This window comes from Podarcis bocagei, assembly GCF_964188305.1.
Source record: "Podarcis bocagei genome assembly, chromosome: 2".
Classification (NCBI taxonomy): Eukaryota; Metazoa; Chordata; class Lepidosauria; order Squamata; family Lacertidae; genus Podarcis; species Podarcis bocagei.
The window spans coordinates 10,002,311-10,015,509 of NC_138126.1; the positions used below are offsets into that span (position 1 = coordinate 10,002,311).

General features: G+C 44.6%; 2 protein-coding genes across 5 annotated transcripts in view; one reads left to right on the top strand and one right to left on the bottom strand.

Annotated features, from left to right (window-relative positions):
• The first annotated feature begins 5,702 nt into the window (after positions 1–5,702).
• Positions 5,703–13,199, top strand: part of LOC308580851 (uncharacterized protein) — a 132,360-nt gene continuing 124,863 nt past the window's right edge. Inside the window, exon 1 of the mRNA XM_081183082.1 lies at positions 5,703–5,901. The gene's annotated coding sequence lies outside the window, so the exon portion shown is untranslated. The remainder of the gene's footprint in view (positions 5,902–13,199) is intronic.
• LOC308580782 (uncharacterized protein) overlaps positions 6,940–13,199 on the bottom strand; it is a 144,562-nt gene continuing 138,302 nt past the window's right edge. For 2 of the 4 annotated variants that reach the window (XM_081182945.1, XM_081182943.1), the window contains exon 2: positions 6,940–9,614. In XM_081182945.1, coding sequence (XP_081039071.1) covers positions 8,164–9,600 — 1,437 coding nt within the window. In that variant the 5' untranslated portion in view covers positions 9,601–9,614 and the 3' untranslated portion in view covers positions 6,940–8,163. Of the gene's footprint in view, positions 9,615–12,017; positions 12,140–13,199 lie in introns of those variants that run through there. The other 2 variants (XM_081182942.1, XM_081182944.1) reach the window with 2 other exon arrangements.

Sequence of the window (13,199 nt, forward strand, 5' to 3'; positions counted from 1 at the left end):
TGCTGGCCACATGACCCGGAAGCTGTATGCCGGCTCCCTTGGCCAGTAAAACAAGATGAGCACCGCAACCCCACAGTCGGTCACGACTGGACCTAATGGTCGGGGGTCCCTTTACCACTGTATTATTATTATTATTATTATTATTATTATTATTATTATTATTATTATTATTCCCTGCCCATCTGACTGGATTGCCCCAGCAAAACTGGGCAGCTTCCAACATATATAAAAACATAATAAAATATTAAACATTTTAAAAAACAAAACCTTCCCAATACAGGGCTGCCTTCAGATGTCTTCTAAAGGTTGTAGTGTTATTTATCTCCTTGGCTTGGGGGTCGCCTAACTCCATGCCCCCAACATGTCTCTGATGAAAATAGGGACATCCTAAGGAAAATAAGGATGTTCCAGGATCAAATAAGAAATGGTTTCAGTAAATCCTGGAAAATAGGGACACTTGGTGGGTCTGTTAGAAGGGGGTGATGTAAGGGGGTGACTGTGTGCAACACAGTCTTTACACATAAATGCTAATGAAACACCTCAGACCCCTTACCTTACCTGTTTTAATGCACATTGAGACTGTCTTGCAACACATCCCAGTTATAACGTGCAAGTTCTAATTAAATCGTAATATTTACTAAACCTAACAATTTAGGACCATAAATCCATTACAATGAACTTCTGTCATGTCACCTCTTACCTGAAGGAGCATCTCCACCCCCACCGTTCAGCCCAGAAACTGAGGTCCAGCTCCAATGGCCTTCTGGCGGTTCCCTCACTGCGAGAAGCTAGGTTACAGGGAACCAGGCAGAGGGCCTTCTCGGTGGTGGTGCCCACCCTGTGGAACACCCTCCCACCAGATGTCAAGGAAATAAACAACTATCTGACTTTTAGAAGACATCAGAAGGCAGCCCTGTTTAGGGTTGTTTTTAATATTTGATGTTTTATTGTTTTTATATTTTTTTGAAGCCACCCAACAAGTTATCATCATCATCATCTAGTGCAATGCACAAGCATCCATCCTGCTTGCAGAGATATTTGTTGCTGCTTGGCCTTCTCAGGGTTAATAGCAGCAGAGCTTGCTTCCTAGAGAGGAAGGGGTAGCTGCCCCCATAAATCAATCAAAATCAATAAACACCAATGCGAATCTAGAACCCTAGAGAAGACTAGCTACTTGCACGCACACACACGCCCCAGCAAAATTGCTAATGGCGTGCTCTGGTCCATGGGGTCACGAAGAGTCGGACACGACTAAACAACAACAAAATTTTCAAAAGCAGTTGGCTCGTAGAAATGACACCATTCTTCAAAATAGAAAAGCACCATATTATCCATATACCTCATCTGTCTCCTGCGAAATCTCTATGTGGGACAAGAAGCTACAGTTAGAACTGGATATGGAACAACTGATTGGTTCCAAATTGGGAAAGGAGTACGGCAAGGCTGTATATTGTCTCCCTGCTTATTTAACTTATATGCAGAATTCATCATGCGAAAGGCTGGGCTGGATGAATCCCAAATCGGAATTAAGATTGCCAGAAGAAGTATCAACAACCTCAGATATGCAGATGACACAACCTTGATGGCAGAAAGTGAAGAGGAATTAAAGAACCTTTTAATGAGGGTGAAAGAGGAGAGCGCAAAATATGGTCTGAAGCTCAACATCAAAAAAACGAAGATCATGGCCACTGGGCCCATCACCTCCTGGCAAATAGATGGGGAAGAAATGGAGGCAGTGAGAGATTTTACTTTCTTGGGCTCCATGATCAGTGCAGATGGTGACAGCAGTCACGAAATTAAAAGACGCCTGCTCCTTGGGAGAAAGGCGATGGCAAACCTAGACAACATCTTAAAAAGCAGAGACATCACCTTGCCAACAAAGGTCCGTATAGTAAAAGCCATGGTTTTCCCAGTAGTGATGTATGGAAGTGAGAGCTGGACCATAAAGAAGGCTGATCGCCGAAGAATTGATGCTTTTGAATTATGGTGGTGGAGGAGACTCTTGAGAGTCCCATGGACTGCAAGAAGATCAAACCTCTCCATTCTGAAGGAAATCAGCCCTGAGCGCTCACTGGAAGGACAGATCGTGAAGCTGAGGCTCCAATACTTTGGCCACCTCATGAGAAGAGAAGACTCCCTGGAAAAGACCCTGATGTTGGGAAAGATGGAGGGCACAAGGAGAAGGGGGCGACAGAGAATGAGATGGTTGGATGGTGTTTCTGAGGCTACTAGCATGAGTTTGATCAAACTGCGGGAGGCAGCGGAGGACAGAAGTGCCTGGCGTGCTCTGGTCCATGGGGTCACGAAGAGTCGGACACGACTAAACGACTAAACAACAACAATATTATCCGTCATTTACAAGACAGGACAAAAAATGAATCTGCGTGAAACTGCGCCCCTCTGCGGTCTACGCCCTCCGCTGCTTCCTAGGTGGCCCAAGGTAGCTCCAGCCCTGATCATAGATTTATAGCGTTGGAAGGGACCCGAGGGTCATCTAGTCCAGCCCCTTCAGTGCAGGAATCTCAATGTGCAGTCCCCATCCCATCTGAAACCATGCTTACCTTTGCCAATGGGCAGGTGATTTTATTGCTGAAACGTCGTTTACACCCCACCTTTTTCTCTTGAATGAGCTCAAGGTGGCCTTGATGGTTTCCCCCACTCCTCGTTTCATCCTCACAACAAACCTGTGAGGGAGGTCAGGCTGAGAGGCAATGACTGGCCCAACGCCACCCAGAGTTTCATGGCTGAGGGAGGATTTGAACCCTGGGCTCCCAAGCCCTAGGCTCACACCCCAGTCACAGAAATATGGGATATGCACAAGCAAAGCTGCTGTCTTAGCTGTGAGAGGAGAGGAACCTCCATATCTAGGCAGTATACTGAATCTCAGCTGCTGCAGGTAAGTATTACTTTGATTAAATTAAATTTAAAATATGTCAAAATTAGCAGATGGCCTGACATGCAGTGGCTTCCTGTTTGTGGAATCCCTAGGTAAGTTCGCCTGGCGCCTTCATTATACACCTTTAGTCGCCAGGCAAAAACATTCATTTTTAACCATTTTTAACCATTGTAGACGTACAATGCTGGCATTTCTGAGCTCAGCACGCCCCAAGCTTCTAGGTGCGCGCAAGCAGTCCGCTGCCGCCCCAAGCCTCACGCACCCGGTGGGACCTCCTGCCGGGTGCGCGAGGCTTGGGGCGGCAGCGGACTGCTTGCTTGCACCTAGAAGCTTGGGGCGCGCTGAGCTCAGCACGCCCCAAGCTCCTGGTATAGCGCAGCGATCCGCTAGCCCTGGGAGAGCCCCGCGGCTCTCCCAGGGCTAGCGGACTGCTTGCCGGCACGCAGAAGCTTGGGGCGCGCTGACCTCAGCTTGCCCCAAGCTTCTGGATTAGCGCAGGGGTCCGCTAGCCCTGGGAGAGGCGCCCGGCTCTCCCACGCTAGCGGAGACCTTGCCGGCACGCAGAAGCTTGGGGCGCGCTGAGCTCCGCACGCCCCAAGCTCCTGGTGTAGCGCAGCGCACCTGGGGGGGAAATAAATTTTTTTCCCTTTATTTCCCCCCCAAAAATCTAGGTGCGTCTTATGGGCCGGTGCGTCTTATGGGGCGAAAAATACGGTAATTTAAAAAAGAAGAATGCTTTTATTTTAAATGCCTCTCTGGGTTATTTGTGGGGCCTGCCTGGTTTTTACATGAGTAGAATGTGTGTTTTTATTTAAAATGCATCTCTGGGTTATTTGTGGGGCATAAGAATTCATTCATTCCTCCCGCTCCCCCAATATAGTCTGGCCCAGCACATGGTCTGAGGGACGGTGGACCGGCCCATGGCTGAAAAAGGTTGCTGACCCCTGTGCTAAACTGATCCCAAACTTCTTGTCTACGTGACAAGCATGTGCTACTGTGAAAAGAGCCGATATCACTTTCCTGAAAAAAGCGAGCAAAAGCAGGGAGACGTTCATCCAAACATAGCAGAGGAAAGCTCCCTCAGAACCACCCAGCCAATCCGAGCACACGTTTCCTCAGTGAAGGTCATGCCGCTCTGCTTGGTTGCTAAGCAGCAGCTCCGCCCACCCCTCTTGGCCAGCTCTCTTTAAACACCACCAGATTTAACCCTTAGCTGATAAACTGCATGATCCCTGCTGTTGACCTTCCAACATTCCTGACCTCTTTGTCTCTCGCAGGTGATGAAACCGTGCTGACGATTCGTGCTCAGCCATCTCTCCTTGGCTCACCAAATCAGGTAGAGGGAATCAGCACCGGGGACCCTGCCAGTACCGCTATCTTGCTACCCACTAGGAAGGCTGTCAACGCCACTCTTGAAGATTTGAATCAGGAGTGGGGAACCTCATGGTAGGGGACACTAACTGCGGTCCTCCAAGCCTCTCTCTGGCCCTTGAGACTCTCCCCAGGCCACCACCCCCTTCCCAGCAACACAGAAGACACTCCTTGAGTGTTTTTGCCTAGCCGAAATGTGCCCTTGACTCTGATCATGCCTGTTGTTTCCTTGGATGGAGGTAGCAAATTTTGCCTCTGGATCCGCCCCCAATATTGTCTTGAATGGAAAGAGGCTCCCAGGTGGGGGAAAAAGCTTCTCCAGCCTCTACAGTGGTACCTTGGTTCTCAAACGCCTTGGTACTCCAAACAACTTGGAACCCAAACACCGCAAACCCGGAAATAAGTGTTCCAGTTTGCAAACTTTTGGGGAAGCCAAATGTGCCTCCGTTTTGAGTGCCTTGATTCAATTGTGAGTGTTACGCTTCTGTTTTGAGTGTTACGCTGAGGTCTGTCTGTTTGCTATTTATTTTGCATTTTTGTTTTTGCGGCTCTTTTTGTTTTGTTTTTGTGACTGTGTGGAACCCAGTTCAGCTACTGATTGACTGATTGTGTGGTTGCAGTACATTGTTTATTGCTTTCATTTTATGGATCAATGGTCTCGTAAGATGGTAAAATTCATGTTAAATTGCTGTTTTAGGGGTTGTTTTCATAAGTCTGGGGCGGATTAATCCATTTTGCAATACTTTCTATGGGAAAGCGCGCCTTGGTTTTGGAATGCTTTGGTTTGGGAACAGACCTCCGGAATGGATTAAGTTTGAGAACCAAGGTGCCAATGTATATTAATCCTGAGGGTAATGCCCATTCACCTCCCCTTAACAAGGCTTTGGGATTTTGCTTGTAGGCTGGTCTATTTTGATATTTGCAAGGAAACATTTCTCCCCCTCTCCCCCTCTCTCTCAGGACTCAGTTTCACTGAAGAGGAATGGGCTCTGCTGGGTCCTGACCAGAGAGCCCTGCACAGCCGAATAATGAAGGAGATTTGCAGGATCGTGTCCTCTCTCGGTAAGGTTCCCTTTTACTCTGCTTGATGATAATATATTTTCAGAAATGCAAGTAAATTAATTGGCAATACTCAACGGGTTTAACGACTGTGTGTCAGCATCACAATTCTTTTTCTTTTGGTCCAGCGAGATTTATCTATTTGTGTATATTTTCCGTATATCTATTTCTATAGCTCTGCTTCTGTTTATCTACAGTTTTTCCGTTTTACAAAAATCCACAGGAGGATTAACCCTGGTCAGATGCCAGTAGAAAAAGTAAAAAATATTATCACATTATTTGTAACAATGATTCATTGATTGCCTTAAATACGATTGCCTTCTATGGCAAAACTTACCAGAAGAATAAGAAATCTAGATAACATTTTTTTAAAATAAAAGAATGGAAATGGTTTATTGAATATTTACAGATAAATTGTACACAGATAAAAACATTGGTAGGGTTATTGTAATAACCTGCAGTTTCATACCAGTATATATTTAAAGAAGATGAACAAATGAGCAAATTAAGTTAATTTGGATATGCAGAAGATATTAAAAATAAATTTAAGGAACCGCAGAAAGAGGGGGAAGGAAGTCAAACCTTGAAATATCAAAATGATTGTAAAATTAGTGAAATGCATAAACATGAAAAGTATTTTAAAAGTATTTTTAAAAAATAATTGATTGCCTTCTAAACCACTGTCTCAAGGCAATTTATATAAAAAATGTTTTAAAAAGCAGTTATATACACAAAGGCAACAAATAAAAATAAGACTAAAACCGTAACAAGTGGACCCCCATTATTAAAATCTATTTATCCAGCTGGAAAAGGTCCCAATTCCCCCCCCCCCCGAAAGGGATGCCATTCCACAGAACACAAACAGTGACACTAAAAGCCCCATTCTGGGTGTGTGCTTTGGAGATCTTTGGAACTTGCAGGAGAATCTCTGCTGTATATCTGGGACTGAGCAGAACAGGGACTTGCATGTGAGTACAAACTCCTTGAACTCAGCCCAGTAGCAGATCGGTAGCAAGTGCAAATCCTACTAGCAGGCTGTTCTATACTGGCAGTAGTTTCCTCCCACAAGCCTGACGTGGATGGCACTGTGGTCTAAACCACTGAGCCTCTTGGGCTTGCTGATGGCAAGGTTGGTGGTTCGAATCTGTGCGACGGAGTGAGGTCCTGCTGCTCTGCCCCAGCTCCTGCCAACCTAGCAGTTTGAAAGCACGCCAGTGCAAGTAGGTAAATAGGTACCACTGTGGTGGGAATGCAAATGATGTTTCCATGAGTACTGGTTTCCATCACGGTGTTCCATTGCGCCAGAAGCTGTTTAGTCCTGCTGGCCACATGACCCAGAAAGTTGTCTGTGGACAAATACCAGCCCCCTCGGCCTGAAAGCAAGATGAGCGCTGCAACCCCAAAGTCGCCTTTGACTGGACTGAACTGTCCAGGGATCCTTTACCTTTTTTACCTTTCTCACACAAGCCACCTGGCTATTGCGTTCTGCACCAGCTACAGCCTGTGGCCCAACCTTCTACGATATCTGTTTGTACGGTGCATTGCAGTAAGCTAACCATGAGGGATGTGAACAGATTCCACTATTTTTTTCCAGTGTAGGTGGGACTCATGAGTTTTTTGAAATTTTCATAAAGATTTTATTTTCGTAAAGCTTTTTCTGTTTCATTTTATGATGCACATGAAACAGAGATAGCAGCTATAACTGTAGTGATCAGACGGGATTACTATGAGGAATGATAAAATATGCATCAAGCCACCGTGTCCGCGATGAAAGCACTGCGTTGACTGGGTTTGATTCATTGACAGTAATTTCTGATCAAATCCCACAAGCCTCTGCATCTACACCATTTTTCTCTACTGCCCATTTCTCTATGTCTGACAAGCACCTATAAGCATTCTAGGACACAGACCAGTTGCTGCACCAGGCACTCTAGGTCATAATAGGTTACTTTGATGTAGTTTGTTAATCTTTAGATAGATCTTAGGGCCAGGAAGAGACTTCCCAAAGAAATGGTGAATACTACCCTTCCTTCCTTCCTTTACTGATCTGACTTTGTCCCACGTGGGGTTTTTTTAAATGCTCAGAGGAAATCTGATAGGTTCTTACAAACACTGTGTAAAAAGTTCTTTTGTGAATAAAACGACCTGGGCTAAGGGGTAGGGAGAGAATTATTATATGCACTCCTCCCAGAGTCTTGCTGGTCAAGCCTCGTGTATATTTTATTAATCAGAGTCCTATTCTTCCTTGCTTTGGGAACGCTACATACAACAGCAGATGAAAATTAGGATATGAAAAGCAAAACTATAGAATAGGCACCTAGAATTGTACATGGGTTCAAACAGCACAGTCCAAGTGAATAATATTGGCATTATCTGATGATCAAATATATCTCCGGATTTACCAAGCTTGTGACAACAGTTGTCTTGCAGATGAATGTTCTGCTGTATATAGAATCATAGAACTGTAGTTATAAGGGACCCCAAGGGTCATCTAATCCAACCCCCAGCAATGAAGTAATCTCGGCTAAAGCATCCATAGCAGAAGCCCATCCAACCTCTGCTTAAAAACCTCCAAGGAAGGAGAGCCCACCTCCCACCGAGGGAGACTGTTCCATTGTCAAAACAGCTCTTACTGTCAGAAAGTTCTTCCAATACAATAATGGCTGTCCTGGGGGGACCAGAACACGATCATTGGTTTACTCTCTGTAGGAGTTATTTGATATGATTAAAGATCTTCCCACAGCCAACCCTTTCTAAGATGATTCCCTTGTACGAGTTCTTTACTGTTTAGGAAGGGAGCCCCTGTCACTGAAGTTCTTTCCATACGCCAAACATTTCTAAGATTTCCTCCCTGTATGAGTTCTTTGATGCGACTTAAGGGAGCTACTCTGACTGAAGCTTTTTCCACACTCTGAACATGTATATGGTTTCTCTCCTGTATGAGTTCTTTGATGCAACTTAAAGGCGCTATGGTGACTGAAGCTTTTTCCACACTCCGAACATGCATACGGTTTCTCCCCTGTATGAGTTCTTTTATGCGACTTAAGGGAGCTACTGCACCTGAAGCTTTTTCCACACTCCGAACATGTATACGGTTTCTCTCCTGTATGAGTTCTTTGATGCAACGTCAGACGGCTACTGCACCTGAAGCTTTTTCCACACTCCGAACATGTATACGGTTTCTGTCCTGTATGAGTTTGTTGATGCAGTGTAAGTAAGCTACCACGACTGAAGCTCTTCCCACACTCAAAACATTTATAAGGTTTCTCTCCTGTGTGCAATCTTTTATGCAAGGTAAGGCTGGAACTCTGGCTGAAGCTCTTTCCACACTCCAAACATGTATATCGTTTCTCCCCTGTATGAATTCTTTCATGTGAGGAAAGGGAGTCGATGCGACTGAAGCTCCTGCCACATTCCCAGCATTTATAAGGTTTGCTGCCTCGATGAGTTTGTTGATGTCTAGTAAGCGCATTGCTGCGAGCGAAGCTCATTCCACACTCCAAACACGTATGCGGTTTCTCCCCTGTATGAGTTCTTTGGTGCGAGGTAAGGGCACCTTTGTGATTGAAGCTCCTTCGACACTCTGAACATGTATATGGTTTCTCCCCTGTATGAGTTCTTTGATGCGAGGTAAAGGCACCATTGTGACGGAAGCTCTTTCCACACTCTGAACATGTATACGGTTTCTCCCCTGTATGAGTTCTTTGATGCAACCTAAGGCTGTTACTATAAATAAAGCTCTTTCCACATTCTGAACATGCATACGGTTTCTCTCCTGTATGAGTTCGTAGATGCAAGGTGAGGGAACTACTTTCACGGAAGCTCTTTCCACACTCCAAACATTTATATGGTTTCTCCCCTGTATGAGTTCGTTGATGTAACATAAGGCTGCTCCTCCAAATAAAGCTTTTTCCACACTCCGAACATGTATACGGTTTCTCCCCTGTATGAGTTCTTTGATGCCACATAAGGGAGCGACTCTGACTGAAGTTCTTTCCACACTCTGAACATGTATATGGTTTCTCCCCTGTATGAGTTCTTTGATGCAAGGTAAGAGTTGAGCGACTACCCAATATCTTTCCACACACGCTGCATTCATGCTTTTTCTCCTCTCTGGCAATTTGGTTTTCACCACCCTGAGATGTACCAGAGCCACCATCCGGCTTCTGCTTTCGTCTCCCTTCTCGCCTTCGGCTTCCATCTTTAACCCTCAGCTTCCTTTGCTCTTTCGATCCTTTTGGTGACACTTCTGATTGTTCCCCTTCTGCCAGCATCCCTTCAACATCTCCTGATGGAATAAAAAGGCAAACTGATGAAATGCTAAAGGAGCGTCTTCACCCCAATCATTCAGTCAGGACACAGAGATCCAGGTCCCAGGGCCTTGTGGCAGTTCCCTCACTGTGAGAAGGGAAGTTACAGGGAACAAGGCAGAGGGCCTTCTTGGTAGTGGTGCCCACCCTGCCGAACGCCCTCCCGTCAGTTGTCAAAAAAATAACTATGCAACTTTTAGAAGACAATTGGAGGAAGCAATGTAGAGGGAAGTTTTAAATGTTTTATTATGCTTTTATATTTGTTAGAAGCAGCTAGATTGGCTGGGGCAACCCAGTCAGATCCGTGGGGGTACAAATAATGAAAGTATTATTATGGGATTATTATTTATTGAGTTTATATACCGCCCTGTACCTGGAGGACTCAGCATGGTTCACAGAAAAGATCACATCATATATAATCAGAATAAAACCCCACCCAATAACACTCCCCAAAAAAGAGCCACGTTTGAAAATGACCATAGGATGTCAAAGATATCTAGCAAAAACCTGGTTAAAAAGGAACATGTTTGCATGGCACCTAAAGGTGTAAACCCCTTCATGGATCACTGCCTTGTCGTGGCGAAGGGGCTTGAATAACTCAGAGAAGCTATGACCTATGCCTTGCAGGGCCACCCAAGACAGACAGGTCAGCCGAGAGTTCAGACTAAATGTGATCCACCTGGAGAAGAAACTGGCAACCCACTCCAGTATTATGCCATGAAAGCTCCATGGACATAAAAAAGGAGAAGCTTTGAGAGGAAAGTGAGTTTCCAAGGCATGCTCTGATTCATGGGGTCACGGAGAGTCGGACACGACTAAGACGACTAAACAACAACAAAGGTGTATAAGGAAGGCGCCAGGTGAACTTCCCTGGGGAGAGCATTTCACAGACAGACAGCCACTGCAGAGAAGGCCCTGTTCTCGTGTTGCCACCCTCCGGAGCACTTGAGGAGGAAGCCCACGAAGGAGGACCTCAGGATATGGCTAGGTTCATATGGAAAGAAGCAGCCCTTGAAGTATTGAGGTGGTACTGGAAGTATTGTGATCCTGAGCCATTTAAGGCTTTATAGGTCAATACCAGCACCTTGAATTGAGCCCGGAAACTAATTGGTAGCAACCTGGCTGCTGAATTCTGCACTAGCTGAAGTTTCCAAACTGTCTTCAGAGGCAGCCCTACGTATAACACATATCTATATCTAACCTTGAAGTTACCAGAGCATAGACAACGCTAGATAGGCTATCCTTGTCCAGATAGGGGTGTAGCTGGGCTACCAGCCAAAGCTGATGGAAGGCACTCCAGGCCATCTGAGCCTCGAGCAACAGCAAAGGATCCAGGAGAACCCCCAAGCTACGAACCTGCTCCTCTAGAGGAAGTGTAACCCCATCAATAGCAGGCGACCTTCCAGCCATCTGCTCTAGGGAACCACCCACTAACTGAGCCTTATCTGGAGTGAGCTTCAATTTGTTGGCTTTCATCCAGTCCATTACCGAGGCAAGACACTGGTGGGAGAGGGTGCTCAGGGGTGTTAGTAGTAGCAATAGTAATAGTATTAGCCTAAGTAAGGCCTCAGTCACGCTTGTAATTTTAATGTGGACTTGAAGTTGCTTGTTTCTCCTTTTTTTAACTTCTTCTGCCCAGAACTCCTCTTGCAGAAACTGCTGTATTTAATTGAAACACAAATGTTTTAAAATGTGTGTGGGTTTTTTTTGGGGGGGGCGTTATTGGGTTGATTTTGTTTATGTTTTGATTATGTACTTTGAGTTTTTATATTGCAATTTTATCCTGTGAACTGCCCTAAGGCCTGTGGGTATAGGGAGGTATACAATTTTAATAAATTATGATAAAATCAGGCCGGATAAAAATGATTACAAGTTCCAGGGGGGAGCCCCAGCAGAAGGTTTCCCAATGCTTAAGGGTTTGCCTTGACCCCAAGCCCTATGGGGAGCCCAAGGAAGGTCTCCCACCTGCCCAAGTTGGCCTGCAGGGAAGAGAGGAGAAAGATCTGCCCCCCCCCCCAATTGGGAAAATATGTCCTACCCCCCTACAAAGGGGGAAAGCCCTATAAATGCATTATTTTAGCGGAATTTTATACAGAATGCATTAATTATGGGAAAAGTAAATATTTGGGGAAATACCCTTTGCAAAAGCGTGGGCATTAGGCGAGATCTGCACCAAAATGCTGACCAATTTTCAAGAGGTCTTTAAAAATAATAACGTGAAAATCTGGACAAATTGATGACTAGAAAAAGGAGACAGAGGAAAAGAACTTACATTGAAACGCTTTGCCTAGTAGGGTTTTCTTTTAATCCCTCCCCACAACTCCCTCCATCAGCAGCCCACTCCCCCCCCCCCAGTTGTAATACATAATGATATGACGCACCTCCAGCTCCTCCGCAAGGAAGGACAGCCGCCGCCATGTTCGGCATCTTCCCCGGGGAAGCGGAAGCTGCTATTCTCCCGACAGCCTTTTTCCCCTCCGCTCTAGGAATCTCAGCTCTGTCGCCGCTGTTCTTAACCGTTTCGGAGCCTCTGGGATTCTCCGGGCAGAGAGCGAGGAGAGGCGCTCGTCTCGCCTGCGGAAAGACCATCTGGATCAGATGCACGGGGGCCCTAAAACGTTTTCTAAACTATTTTAAAATATATATTTTTTATTTTCAATTTTCAAAATAACATTTTTTCCAAATTTGCAATAAATGTCTCCCCCCCGGCCCCCCTAGTTTCCGCCCCCCCTTTATTCTCCTTGCATATAATTACATTTCTCCAATTAATTTCAACTTCTTTCCCCCCTCCTAATTCTATTCTTAGTTCATAAATGTTACATCAAACCTCCTAATGTTTTGACGTTTTTACAGATTCTCTAAAATAGTCTATTAAGTTTTCCCATTCTTGACTGAAATTTTTCTCATCTTGGTGCCTGATCTTTACGGAAAATTTAGCCATTTAGGCATAGTAAATCATCTTTCCATTCTTCTTTCTTTGGAACCTTTTCTTCTTTCCACATCTGGCTGCTGTAGTCGCATAAATAAACAGTCTCTTGCTTCCTTGGCAATTCTCCTATTATACCTAGTAAAAAAGCCTCTGCTTTTTTAAAACAAATTTAATTTTAAGAATTTTTAAAAGTTCATTGAATATCATTTCCCAGAAGCCCTTTACTTTTTTACACATCCACCACATATGAAAAGAAACTTCCTTCCTTATCCTTACATTTCCAGCATAAATTAGAGATATCTTTATACATTTTAGCAAGCTTTACTGGAGTCAAATACCATCAGTACATCTTCATATAATTTTCTTTTAATGAACTACATGCCGTGAATTTTAAAATCTCTTTCCACAGCTTTTCCTATGATTCAAGTAGTATATTATAACCTGTGTCTTTTGCCCAGTGTATCATTACAGCTTTAAACTCTTCATCTTTCGTCTCCCATTCCAACAGTGGTTTGTACATTCTTGATAACAATTTCTCATTATTTTCTAATAATTCATTTTTGAACTTTGAGAATTCCTTCCCAAAGTCCTTCTCTTTGTCACCTTTGAATATGTCATTTATTTGGCAATATTG